The sequence below is a fragment of the Nomascus leucogenys genome, chromosome 2, assembly GCF_006542625.1.
Source record: "Nomascus leucogenys isolate Asia chromosome 2, Asia_NLE_v1, whole genome shotgun sequence".
Lineage (NCBI taxonomy): Eukaryota > Metazoa > Chordata > Mammalia > Primates > Hylobatidae > Nomascus > Nomascus leucogenys.
In genome coordinates, this window is record NC_044382.1 from 63,074,376 (window position 1) to 63,088,584 (window position 14,209).

At 43.3% G+C, this 14,209-nt stretch overlaps 2 protein-coding genes across 15 annotated transcripts in view; one reads left to right on the plus strand and one right to left on the minus strand.

Annotated features, from left to right (window-relative positions):
• RSPRY1 (ring finger and SPRY domain containing 1) overlaps positions 1–852 on the minus strand; it is a 51,415-nt gene extending 50,563 nt beyond the window's left edge. Inside the window, exon 1 of one of the 2 annotated variants that reach the window (XM_003263092.3) lies at positions 677–837. The gene's annotated coding sequence lies outside the window, so the exon portion shown is untranslated. Of the gene's footprint in view, positions 1–74 lie in introns of both variants that reach the window. The other variant, XM_003263093.3, reaches the window with a different exon arrangement.
• Positions 853–1,017: 165 nt separating this feature from the next.
• Positions 1,018–14,209, plus strand: part of PSME3IP1 (proteasome activator subunit 3 interacting protein 1) — a 33,554-nt gene continuing 20,362 nt past the window's right edge. Inside the window, exons 1-4 of one of the 13 annotated variants that reach the window (XM_030796596.1) lie at positions 1,076–1,303; positions 8,278–8,628; positions 12,440–12,508; positions 13,254–13,395. In XM_030796596.1, the coding sequence (XP_030652456.1) occupies positions 13,269–13,395 (127 nt within the window). In that variant the 5' untranslated portion in view covers positions 1,076–1,303; positions 8,278–8,628; positions 12,440–12,508; positions 13,254–13,268. The other 12 variants (XM_030796633.1, XM_030796590.1, XM_030796613.1 and 9 more) reach the window with 12 other exon arrangements.

The window sequence follows — 14,209 nt, forward strand, 5'->3', positions numbered from 1 at the left end:
CTCTGGCTTTCCTATGGATGGAGGTGTCTTCTTCCCATCACCGCCCAGAAACCCCCTCTCCCCAAGGTCCTTACCCAATTTTCAGCTCCGGCTTCCGTAGTAGGAGATGCCGCTAGTTCTGGCTCCTACCTCCTAGCCCCATTCTCTTTCTATCCCAAGGCGTTTCTAAATCTCCCCGGGGATGTATGCCTCCCACCCGTGCCACCTATACCGCAAACTCCACAAAAGGAACCCTCCCAAAGCGTCCCCTCATCTACCCTTTCTATCCCGGGCACCCCTGAGTAGGTCAGGACCCCCTCAGTACCAGGAGCCACCCCAGGAGACAGCTGCCTCTCTCCCGGGCCCTGTTAGCCGCAGCCTCCTCAGAAGGACGACCCCCAAGAACCTCTTCTGGTGAGGACCCCCGAAAGAGGGAACACCCTCTTCTAGGAACCTCTTCAGATCCCTCAAGCGCGGGCCTCGGTGGAAAACATCTCGGCTGTTTCTCAGGTTCTGACCAACGCCACCTCTCTCCCGGGCCCTTTCCAGAGCCTACCCCGGCCCCAGTCCGGTTAGCCCGCCCCAGGCTCGAGCTGCTGTTCCCCTCCTTCACAGACGTCCCCAACCCTCAGACTCCCTCCCGTTCCCCGTGCCCAGGGGGCTTCTCAGAGCAGCGCGGTCGGGCTGCGGCACTGACTTTCTCTAGCTCCCGGGCCCACTGGAGGGAGGGGGCGGCGACGGCGGCGCGACTCCTTTGTGACAGGTCCGAGAGAACGGTAAAGATGGACGCGAGGCCACGGCGCTGCCATTACGCGCAGAGCCCACCCCCGCTTCGTACCGCCCCAGCCCTCCCTCAGTCCCCTAGGAAACGCCCCTTCCTCGGTGGCAATCCCGCTCCTTGACAGCCAATCACCTTTCAAAAATTGTATCACGCGATCAGAGGGACCGGCCCGCCCCCCAGGCGTAAACTGGCCAATCCTCATCCTGAGGCGTGAATGGTCCAATCAAGTCTCTCCGGCTCGTTTTCAGGGTACCGGATTTCCATCGGGCTCCCGGGGAGGAAGAGCTCCGCGGATTGGGTTACGTCACCGGAAGTGGGGCGGGACTCTATTGTGGCGGTGAGGAACAGGAAGCCCTGAAGGGTCAAAAGAAATACAAAAGCAAAGGCTATTTTTTTTTTTCCTTCTTTCATTCCTTCCTTCCTCTGTTTCTTTCTTTCTTCCTTTCATTTTTTTTTTCTTTTTTAAGAGCGAGCGGCTCTGCGGTGGCAGTTTGGGGTGGGCGCCGCCGAGGTGAGGGCGTCTCGCCTCCCGGGCGCCGGTAGGTGAGTGCGGCCTCGGTCCTGGCCTGGCGGCGACACCTGGGTTCCAGCTTCCTTGCGGAAGAGATGAGCTGCGGCTGCTGTTAGGGTTAGCGCCAGGGCCAGGCCTGTTCTCAGTCCGCGCACCCGCTCCTTGTCCGGAGTAGCCGAAGCCTGGGGCTTGCGGGCCCAGCCTGAGGGGAGCCGAGGGTGCCCGCGGGAAGGCATCTGGGTCGCGGGGAGGACCCTTTCAGGCGGGCCCAACACTGCTGAGCGTTTAATGGGGTTTCCCCAATTTTCTACCAGGTAGGGCCACCCAGGCTTCAAGTGAGTAGCAGGCTCCGTTCCAGAGGTCTGGGAACAGGTCCAGGTTACTCACTCCGATGTGCGGCGTCTGGTTGGAAATGGTTGAATCCCAGAATGGCAGTGCAGGATGGGAAGCACATTTATTGTGTGCCATGTACCAGTTGCTGTGCCAAGCGAATTTTCTATTACGGAAAACAAGCCAGTTGGCCCGTTTTGCAGGAAACTTAAGGAACGAAGACAAGAGAGTTGAAGCGTCATGCTTGAGAGTTGGTGGTCCTTGTGACTGTCAGTCCACACAGAGGAAAAGGGGAGACCTGTTTGTTCGTAGTCGTGGTTCTTAAACGTTAGTGGAAAACAAGATCTCCTGGGGCCCTTTTAAAATGCGGTTTCTCAGACTCCCGCACGCTCGGGTAGTCCGACTGGCTAGTTCAGGAGTGGGACCCAAGAAGCCAGATGCGAGCCTGGTGATCGGAATTCCCGATGACCTCTTGCCTACCACCTGTGAGATAAGATTTGTCGATTCTTCAGTTATTTGGTGTATTCATGTGTCCACAGGGACACCATAAAATGGAAGGCACCCTTCTGAAATATTTGAAGGGAATCAGTGGGTAGACTCCTTTTTGATACAAAGTATTGAGCCGACAGCAGCTTTTACAATCTTTTAGTTAGATGACTTGCGAACAATTTGTAAGGGTCTGAAAGTAGAGGCTGCCCGATTATCTTTCTCAACTGAAGTCTTCATGTCGTTACCCTGTGGGGAAGTGCTTCATGATATAAGAAAGGAATAATTGTGTCAAAACCATTTAGTTGATTATCAGTCTCCACTTTCATCTTCCAAGAATCGTGATGCTTGGTTAGAATCAAGCTGCTGCTTTAGCTATTGAAAACCACGTATGTGGTAAATCAAGTAACAAGTGCAATGTAAGTACAGGGTCAGTCATAGTGTAATTATGCCTTTATGGCAGCTAAATTAAGCATTTTCAACATGTTCACTATTAGTCACCTTCTGAACATACTTTGTCTTCATTCTTAAATATTGTTTCACTCTTTACTGTAGAATATGTTGTTAAGATTGTTTTGTCTAAAATCAAGTATTGACAAGTTTTAAAAAAAGATTGTTTTGTGTTTGGTTTTCTATATTTCCACTATGCTCTATGGAACTATGGGTTGGTTTGTGTTCAATTTGTTTGGTATTTATTAGACTTCTTGAATCTGTGGATTAGTGTCTTTCATTAATTCTGTAAAATTCTCAGCCATTTTATATGCATATATTGCTTCTTCCCATTGTCTCTCTTTTTTGTCGATTTAACTAAACCTTTTCACTCTTTTCTCTATGTCTTTTACTCTGTTCTTTCATAGTACATTCTGCATAATTTATTCTCAAGTTATTTCCATTGTTATTAAACTCGGCCTCTGAAATCTTAAATCATATATTGCATTTTTTAGTTTCTGAAGTTCTGTTTGGTTTGTGACACTTTTACAGTTTCTTATTTCTTACTATTTTGAGGCTTAATTTTATTTCTTTAAGCATGGAAAGTATAGTTGTTTTTATAATCTCTATGTTTAATTCCACTGTCTGAATTCCCTTTGGGGGAGTCTATTTCTGTTGTCCATTATTCCTGCTGTTTTACTTCCCAGTTCACCTTTACTTTGAAGCTGTAGTTCTTTTGGGTACCAAATTAAGATGGAGAGGGAGGTAGTTGTCAGACTGCACTCCCTGGATGGGCTCCTGGCTTGAACTTGTTTCTGTTGTCTCATAAAGGCATTGAAACTTTAGCTTTTAAGTCAGATAAATCCTCAGGATGAAATCCATTTTGAATACTGGGCTTAATTTCTGGTTTTCACCTTCTAGATTGTGTCCACATTCTTTACTATCTTGTTAGCTTTTCTATTTAAGAACTAATATTTTTGGCTGGGCGCGGTGGCTCACACTTGTAATCCCAGTGGTTTGGGAGGCCGAGGTGGGCAGATCACTTGAGGTCAGGAGTTTGAGACCAGCCTGGCCAAATGGTGAAACCTTGTCTCTACTAAAAATACAAACATTAGCCAGTCATGATGGCGGGCGCCTGCAATCCCAGCTATTCGGGAGGCAGAGGTAGGAGAATCGCTTGAACCTGGGAGGTGGAGGTTGCGATGAGCTGAGATCATGCCACTGCACTCTAGCCTGTGTGACAGAGCGAGACCCTGTCTCCAAAAAAAAAAAAATTATTTTTGACAAATTTCCAGCATATTTAGTGCAGAGGTGGAGAATTGGTTTCAATTACCTAGCCCACTATTTCAAGAAATGAAAATCCCCCTGTATTCTGATTTTTGGAATGTGAAATTTGTGTGATTTCCAGCATCCTTAAATTAAAGATGGTTATTCTTCATATACGTAAAATTTCCACCACTTTTCACTGTGCATCGTCACAGCCATTATGAAAATTAAGCTTCCCCAGTGCTTATTCTAGTCTTCCTTTCTGAACTGCTTAGTGCCTCTTATGGCCTGTAACCTAGTTTTACTTTTCCTTAAATTGCTGTGTGCCAACCTTACGTCTTTTACTAAATGAGTATAAGTTCCTCAGTTGCCTGTTTAGTACATAGCATTGTATCTTGCACATAATAGGTTCTCTGTAAATATTTGCTTCAAAAAATGTTTTTTCTTTGAGATGGAGTCTCACTCACTTCGCGCGGGCTGGAGTGCAGTGGCGCGATCTCGGCTCACTACAACCTCCGCCTCCTGGGTTCAAGTGACTCTCCTTCCTCAGCCTCCGGAGTAGCTGGGATTACAGGCATGTGCTACTACGCCGGGCTAATTTTCATATTTTTAGTAGAGACGGGGTTTCGCCATGTTGGTCAAGCTGGTCTCGAACTCCTGACTTCAGGTGATTGACCTGTCTCAGTCTCCCAGAGTGCTAGGGTTACAGGCATGAGCCACTGCGCCAAAAAAAAAAAAAAAAAAAAAAAAAAAAAATTCTTAGTTGGCCTTGTCTGGTTATTGTAATGCAAAGCTCTTTTTTTTTTTTTTTTTTTTAAAGGGAATGGGTATCTCATTATGTTGCCCAGGCTGGCCTTCAACTCCTAGGCTCAAGCAATCCTCCAGTCTCAGCCTCCTGAGTAACTGGGACTGTGTTTTTTTGTTTTATTTTGTTTTTAATTTGGTCTTGAAGTGGAGTTATATAGGGTGGGGGGAGGGAGGATGGAGTATGACTTGAAGTGTGGGTTAGGTTCTGAAGCGAGCCTAGGTGACAAAATAGCTTACAAGCAAAGCTACCCTTGAAATGTCAGGGAGGCAGCATGTTAATTGTAGGAATACCAGTGTTGCAGAACTCTGACATGGCCAGTGTGATATTGTAAAATATATATTTGGCCTTCATCCCTGTCTCCTGTGGCATACAACTCCTATAATCCTTGAAATCTCCAAAATGATTAGTGTCTTTTTATATGCTAAGGAGCTGACTGATGGCTGGCAGCCTCTAAGTAACTTGAGCATGGAGGCTGGTCGCTTGAAAGACCCAGGCAGGATTAGAGGGTTGGGACCTTCAACCCCTCCCCAGTGTCCCACCTCTGGGGAGAGGAGAAGGCAGAGGAGCTGATGACCACCAGTGGTCACTGGTTTAATTAATCATGTCTAAGTAATGAAGCTTCCATAAAAACCCAAAAGACTGGGTTTGGGGAGCTTCTAGATAGCTGGACATGAGAGGTTCCTGGATGATGGTGCCCCAGAGAGTGCATGGAAGCTCTGTGCCCTTCCCACATGCCTCGCCCTATGTATCGCTTCATCTGTATCCTTTATAATATGCTTTTATAATAAACCATTATATGTAAGTAAAGTGTTCTTCTAAGTTCTGTGAACTGGTCTAGCAAATTAATAGAACCTAAGGAGGGGGTCATGGGAACCCCGATTAATAGCCAGTTGGTCAGAACCACAGGTAAAACAACCTGCTTCTTGTGGTTGGTACCTAAAATGGAGGCTAGTCTTGGGGGAGTCACCCCTCAACTTATGGGATCTGACACAGTCTCCATCCAGGTAGGTAGTGTCAGAATTGAACTGAATTAGAGGACACCCAGCTGGTTGGTATCTGCTGCGGAATTGGTTGATTGCTTGGTGTGTGGGAACATATCCCTCACAGAATTATACTGTGTTGATTGTTGAGTGAGAGAATAGGAAAAACGCTTTGATTTGGTTTGGGTTTTTTTATATATATATATCCTCAGGCAAGTTTTATTTTGGCTTTGGAAAAAAATGCTGTTTTTCTTCCTGTGAGCCCCAGATGAAGTTGTTGGTTTGTATTTAGGAGTCACAATATGTAAAAAATACAATGAATACAATCATTCGTGCATAGTGAGGGAAGTATTTATATTCGGAGTGGTGCATGTGAATGAGGATCAGCTAAGGGAACCGATATTTAAATTAGTTATCTTCTAGTGCGTATAGGTGAATTCAAGATAAATGCACATTTGAGACCCTGCTCTTGTGCTATGGAAAGATAAATAAATCAATACTTTTTTTTTTTAACTTCTTTTTCTTCCTCCCTCGCCAGGCAAGGTCTTGTGCTGTTGCCCAGGCTGGAGTGCAATGGCCCTCATAGCTCACTGTAGCCTGGAACTTCTTGGCTGAAGCCATCCTCCCACTTCAGCCTCCTAAGTAGTGCACCATCACACCTGGCTAATTTTTAAATATTTTTGTAGAGACAAAGTCTCACTGTGTTGCCCAGGCTGGTCTTAAACTCCTGGCCTCAAGTGATGCTCCCAGCTTGGCCTCCCACAGCTTTGGGACTGCAGGCATGAGCCACTGTGCCCAGCCTGTTTATTTGTTTGTTTGTTTTTAATAGAGATGGGGTCTCACCATCTTGCCCAGGCAGGTCTTGAACTCCTGGGCTCAAACAATCCTGCCTTGGGCTCCCAAAGTGCTCAGATTGCAGGTGTGAGCTAGTGCACCAGGCCTTAATTTCTTTTCTTTTTTTTTTCTTTTTCTGAGACGGAGTCTCGCTCTATTGCCCAGGCTGGAGTGCAGCGGTGTGAAGTCTCAGTTCACTGCAACCTTCGCCTCCTGGGTTCAAGCGATTCTTCTGCTTCAGCCTCCCGGGTAGCTGGGATTACAGGCACGTGTCACCACACCCAGCTAATTTTTGTATTTTTAGTAGAAATGGGGTTTCACCCTGTTGCCCAGGCTGGTCTTGAACTCCTGACATCAAGCGATCCTCCTGCCTCAGCCTCCCAGAGTGCTAGGATTACAGGTGTGAGCCACCGCGCCTGGCCGAATTTCTTATTGTATGTGTTTCATAGATGACTGAAAGATTATTGCAAAGCCAAATTTTTTATTGTATGTGTTTCATAGATGCCTGAAAGGTTATTGCAAATTGCTCCTTATGATAAACATTTAAAATATGGATTAAATTGCTTTTTCTGTGGTTTAGTTTTTAGATTCTTTTAGTCTCCTTTGCTACTGGAATATGTTAATTAAGTTTCAGTGTTAGAAGATTGACTTTACTTTGCCTAGTAATAAATACTAACAGCGGGATTTCTGTTAGTAGTTGTCATTCTCTAAAGAAATTTTATGATATAGGAAAAGTCAGCTAAATTTTTAAAAATCTAAATAACTGTATCTTAGTTGAAGTGCCTTCTGGCCAGAAAGAAGTCTTTATTTGGAATATAGTTGAGTTAGCCAGATGGCAAATTCCTCTTAGTTGCTGTCCTGCATTTTGAAGTACAATGTGACTTGAATATCAGAGTAAAAAATGTTGGAAAGCAGTAATCTGTATTTACTGACAAAAGGAAATAGATTGACCTATTGCTTTTGCTACTCAAAGTGAAGCCTTAAAACAACAGAACACAGAAACCTGATTCTGGTGTGTTTTTACATGTACAATCTGTCTATTTTAGAATTAGAAGGATATGGTGGCCAGTGATGTAAACACTTAGTTTGCCATCACATAATTCAATTCCATAGGAAACCAGATCTCATTACCTTGTGTCATGGCACTAGCTAAATGAGTCATTTTTCAAGTTAGGAATAGCAATTATTTGGGGAGCAACAATGTAAGTTTTGTATTTTAAAACATGTGTAGTGTGCTATGTAAGAACTGAGCCCATTTTGTCACACCACCCTGGAAATTAAATACCACGGTCTCCAATGTAAACCCAGTAGTTCAGTGTTGCCAGTTACTTTGGCTTGAAATATAAGAACTTTGTTTTCTTGACTGTCAGGCAGATTTGAAAACCACGTTCTTTATTTGTGCCAATTTGGACTCTAAGTTTGTTGGACAAAGTGAATTTTGAAATGGTTTTAGTTTTCCGTGAATTCCCTATTTGAAGAAATTGAATAAATCCTTTAAAAAATAATGTAATGTTTAGTTTGATAATTAAACTTGAGTCACTTTGGAAAACATGTGAGTAAAGGAAAGCTGACAGCATTTGTTTACTCTTTCTAAAGTGGAACACAGTAAGGACAAAATAAGCATTCCTAATGTAAGTCCTCTGCATTCCTACAGGGGTCTTCACAGTTAGAGCCCATATCCCTGATATCCCTGGGTTGTTTGTCTTTTGATTTGTTTTTAATTACTCCAGCAAACAAAAGTGAAAAAGAAGAGACTTGTGAAAATTTACCTAGACAATAGGAATTAGAAGTCAACACAATCTAATTTTCTAGTTTCTTTGTCTACTTCCAGCAGGTCAGAAAGTTGCAGGTACTTATCACCTCTTTCTTGCAGAATAAACAGCCATTGGACTCTTCAAAGAAAAACGCTGTCTCCATCAAGTACTGCTTTCGCAGGATAAGTGACCATTTTTAATCAGTTGAAATTAACAGAAAGTAGCAGTTATTTTTGAAAGATGACATCAATTATATAATATAGTAAAGAGATTTAATTTTTAGTCCTTTGTTTCTTACTGCACAAATTGTATGGTGTTTGAATAGAATTCCCATGATACTGACACTTCAGAAAATACTTGCTTGATGGCTGCCAATCTCTATAACTTACATTGGACAGTACTTAGGAATATTCATGTGAGTTCATTCCTCCCTGCTCAGATTCTTCAGCTCCTCGTGGTTGGTTTATTCAGTAAGTATTTGAATACCTAATATATGCCAGACACTGTGCTAATAATAATAAGCACTGTGGAGACAAAGAGCTGTTGGAACAGTCACAGATGATAAAACACAAAGAATAAGGGCTGTAGTAGAGTTATGAATGATCGTAGCAGGAACACAAAGGAAGGAAATAACATATTAACTACTCTAGGAGGTCTTGGAAAGCTTCATAAAGGAGATGGTCTTTAGTCTGATTCTGGGCGGTTGGAGCAGCAGTTTGCATGAGTGAAAAGAAAGCAAGGGCATTCCTGGCAGAGGGAACAGCCTGAGCAAAGCCATGCAGAGAATGAGGACCTACAGAAGAAAATGCTAATTTGAAAAAAGATGCATAAAGCAGTCTATGTTTTAGTCTAGTCCTTTTAAACTTACAAAAATTTATTAGTATGTGTGGCCATCTAACTTGGCTTATTTTCTTTATTTGGGGATCAAGGGAATGCCAGAATTATGATATTAGTTTTATTATTAATTAATTAATTAATTGAGACAGGGTCTCACTCTGTTGCCCAGGCTAGAGCGCAGTGGTGTGATCATGGCTCACTGCAGCCTTAGCCTCCTGGAGTAAACGATCCTCCCACCTCAGCCTGTGAGTAGCTGGGACTACAGGCACACACCGCCATGCCTGGCTAGTTTTTTAAATTTTTTATAGAGATGGGGGGTCTTGCTTTGTTGCCCAGGCTCGTCCTCCTGCCTTGGCCTCCCGAAGTGTTGGGATTATAGGCATGAGCCACCATGCCCAGCCTGAATTAAGATATTAGTTTTAAAGAGCAGACTTTTATAAGTGTGCATTAGTTTTGACAGTGTGACTGTGTTTTCAGGAGACCAACCCACTGAGAGCTGATGAGAAATACATTTCTTGTATTTTTCTTGCCCCTGCAGTGCTTGTCTTTAAATTAAAAAAAAATATGCATTTGCTTTATTTCTTATTTTCATAACTGATTTCTGGTTTTGTCCTTGTGTATAAAAGACCGTAGGCTGGGCATAGTGGCTTATGCCTAAAACCCCAGCACTTTGGCAGGCTGAGGTGGGCAGATTGTATTGCTTGAGTCCAGGAGTTTGAGACCAGCCTGGGCAAACATGGTGAAACCCTGTCTCTACGAAAAAAAGAAAAATTAGCCAGGTGCAGTGGTGCATGCCTGTAGTCCCAGCTGTTCGGGAGGCTGAGGCATGAGAACTGCTTGAGCCCAGGAGGCTCTCTGAATTCTTATTTAGATGGAATGTAAAATTCTAGGGTTTGGTTTTTTGTTGTTGTTGTTGTTTTTGGCATATTGGAAGATTTTTAAATTTTCTCTTTTAAAAATATAGGCCGGGCACAGTGGCTCACACCTGTAATCCCAACACTTTGGGAGGCCAAGGCTGGTGGATCACCTGAGGTCAGGAGTTCGAGACCAGCCTGGCCAACGTAATGAAAGCCCATCTTTACTAAAAATACAAAAATTAGCCGGGCATGGTGGCACACACCTGTAATCCCAGCTACTCAGGAGGCTGAGGCAGGAAAATCGCTTGAATCTGGGAAGCGGAGGTTGCAATGAGCCAAGATCATGCCACTGCACTCCTGCCTGGGCGGCAGAGCGAGACTCTGTCTTAAAAAAAAAAAAAAAATTATCTATATATATATATAACAAGAATGAAGAGAGACATTTACTGGGACACCAATGGCATTGCCATATCCTACTATTTATTGCCCAGGTTTGAATCATATCTAATCTGATAAATTCATTTCCTTGAGACATGATTATTTTTCTCCATCTTATAAAATTAAAGTAACTAGGAATGTTTGGCTCAGAAAAGCAACAAATTAGGAGGAACATGGGAATTGTCTTCAAACAACTGAAGTATGGTCATGTTAGAAAAGATTTGATTCTTTTTATATAGTCCCAGTGGATTGAACCTATGAGTTGAATTTATAGTAAAACAGATTTCAGTTCAGTTTAAGGAAGAACTATCCTAACGGTCAAATCTGCTTAGAGACGGAGTTGGCTGCCTAGGAAGGGAATGCAGTGGTCCCTCTTGAAGTTTTAATATATGAGTTGGATGACCTTCTCCTGGGTGTGTATGGTAAATTCAGATGTCGAGTGGATTATCATATTAGGTGGGCTGTAAGGACCTATCCCACTCTGAATTATTTACTGGGAAAAATAGGTGATGGAAAGAAACCAGATGATTAATACAGGATGAGAAAGGAGACTTACGGTTAATAGGGGATAAGAAAGGGGGAAATTGAGGGTTCGGAATGTCTCTCTCAACCATTAGAGTCCTAGAAAGTTCACGTTTTCTCTGCCAGAGACATTTAAGAAATTGTTGGCTCTGGTTTCATAAGAGGTTGTTCTGTAGAACTTGAGGAATTTTTGGCATTTTCACAGAGACTGAACAGTTCTGCTTCAGTAATGAGCCTCTGGCTGGAGTCACTGAGTGCTGCTAAATCAGAAGTGTCCAGGTTGTGGGCTTTAGGTGGGAGCAACAGCGTCTGTCAGTTGATTTCATTTCTTTCTAGTAATTTTCACAATTCTCTCTTATTATTGTTACATTAAACTAAACCTCAGCAACAGTAGTATTCAGGCTGAGACTATTTTCTTGTTCTGAACGTTTGGGTTTGTTTTTTCAGCTTCCATTTCTAGCTTTACTAAATAAAAATGTTGCATGAATATTCTCAGCACTGGAATTTGAAGTAGGAAGAAAGCTGAAGTTGACATGTCTTTGTTTTCAACCAAGATTTAGTGTTTTCTGGGGAGGAGTATGGTAAAGTTGGTAAGAGTATGAATTTTTGATGTCAGGCCTGGATTTGGTTCTCAGCTCTACCATTCACCACCTGTATCACCTTAGACAAATAATCTAACTCCTCTGGACCTCAACTTCATCTGTAAACAGATAATATTTCACATAGGGTCAATGATCATGTAAATTAGATAATATCCATAAAAGATATATAGTACATGGTAAGAGCTCATTAACTGTTAGCTGCTTTATTTTTGTGGTAGTGTGGAAACTTACTGTTTTTGTTGTTAGTGGTCATCTTGGAATGGACATTGGATTGAATATGTGCCTCCTTGTTAGTGCATAGTGCTGTGAATAACACATAACATGTCTGGGTAGGGGTTAATTCCACAGTTACTCAAAAGGAAAGAAACCAATAAAGAAAAACAGAGGTTTAGTTTAAAAGGAGTAATATAGCCAGGTGCGGTGGCTCACGCCTGTAATCCCAGCACTTTGGGAGGCCTAGGCAGGTGGATCACGAGGTCAGGAGTTTGAGACAAGCCTGGCCGACAGAGTGAAACCCCATCTCTACTAAAAATTCAAAAATTAGCTGGGCGTGTTGGCACGCGCCTGTAGTCCCAGCTACTCAGGAGGCAGAGGCAGGAGAATCGCTTGAACCCGGGAGGCGGAGGTTGCAGTGAGCTGAAATTGCACTACTGGACTCCAGCTTGGGTGACAGGATGAAACTTCATCTCAAAAAAAAGGAGTAATAAGTAATACACACTCTGCTATCTTTATTTCCTTCTCTCCTCTTTGAAGAAAAGCTCAGGTAGAAATAACAGATTCGGTAATCTTCTGTGTCAAAATATGCATAAAATGGTTGAGGTGATTGTGGGAATCAGAAAAGAGAAGGATTGAAATTCAAATCTTAAATGGCACAGACAAGGGGTTTACAGGGAGGAAGGTCAGAAGAGATATAAATGAAGAGTCAGGTTAGTATTCAGGAAAGTACATGAAACTGAAGTTGGGAGATCGGTTCTTCCAGTCTCACTTTCTCCATTCATGGTTTGTGCATCTTCCCTGCTATACAGACTGGACTTGATCACTAAGTCTTCAATAGCTGAGATTCTCCATCTTAATCTACCTGGAGGCAAGAGCAGGTGAATCAAGATAGTGTAATGTCCCAGAAACAGGAATTTCAAGAAGAAACAATGTCAGATGTTACAGAAATAAAGGAGGATGAGAGCTGGGAAAAGGATAGGATGCTCAGGAGGCCAATTTATCTAGATTAGAGGGACAGAGAAATACCTGCAAGAAATAAATTTACTGTGGAACACCAGGTAATAAGAATTATCCCAGGTCCTCTTGCCAACTGTGTAGATAACATCGATGTTAATAAAAATTATCGGATATGTTAGGAAAAATGTATTCATGTGCTTTCATCAATGGCCTATAAATTAAACTGTTTGAGATTTTTTGTTTTTTTTTTTTGAGACAGAGTCTCGCCCTGTTGCTCAGGCTGGGGTGCAGTGGTGTGATCTTGGCTCACTGCAACCTCTGCCTCCCAGGTTCAAGCGATTCTCCTGCCTCAGCCTCCTGAGTAGCTGGGATTACAGGTGCGTGCCACCATGCCTGGCTAATTTTTCTATTTTTGGTAGAGACAGGGTTTCACCATGTCAGTCAGGCTGGTCTTGAAATCCTGACCTCGTGATCCGCGCGCCTCGGCCTCCCAAAGTGCCAGGATTACAGGCATGAGCCACCGCACCTGGCCGAGAATTTTTTCAATTCAAAGTTGGAAGATAATTTTTAGTTTGTTGCTGGGTGAGATAGAGCTAAATCTTGTTTCTCTTTAGAATTTTAATTGCAGTTCTCACTTGAAATGATTTTTTTGTTTTTGTTTTGTAGATTGGTTGTTTCATTATGGATGGAGGGGATGATGGTAACCTTGTTATCAAAAAGAGGTTTGTGTCTGAGGCAGAACTAGATGAACGGCGCAAAAGGAGGCAAGAAGAATGGGAGAAAGTTCGAAAACCTGAAGATCCAGAAGGTATACTGTGACATCCAGCATAATGGTCTTTAATCCACACAGCAACCCTGCAGAGTGGGTATTAATTGTCCTCACTTGGTTTTATTTATTTATTTTTTTTGAGATGGAGTCTCGCTCTGTTGCCCAGGCTGGAGTGCAGTGGCGCGATCTTGGCTCACTGCAACCTCTGCCTCCCAGGCTCAAGAGATTCTCCTGCCTCAGCCTTCCAAGTAGTTGGGATTACAGGCACCTGCCACCACGCCTGGCTAATTTTTGTATTTTTGGTAGAGGTGGAGTTTCCTCATGTTGGCCAGGCTGGTTCCAAACCCCTGAGCTCAAGCCATCCTCCTGCCTCAGCCTCCCAAAGTGCTGGGATTACAGGCGTGAGCCACCATGCCTGGCCAATTGTCCTTACTTTAGAGTTGAGGAACTGAGACTCAGAGGGGCGAAGTCACCTGTGTAAGGTCCTGCACAGCTGGGAGCAGAGCCAGGATACTCACATCCTGCTCCTTTTCTGCCTACCACACTTCCTTCCAAGAGATTCTGCTCCTCTCCTCCATCTGTACAGGTGGATCCATGGTCTGAACAACTGAGAACACTGCTGCTGTGGAGGGTTTGGGCTGGCCCCTCAATCAGTTAACTGTCTCAGGCCATGGGCGCTATTGACATTGATAGTTGGCTTTGAGAACTGGTGGCCCCTCTCTGAAGTCCAAAGGGAAACTGGACTTTGTACTGTTTTTGTGTTATCCACACCCTCATATCATGGAGAGACTTGACTTTGTCTTTAAAACCTTTTGTGATTCCAAAATAATATGAAAACAATCTGAAGTATATA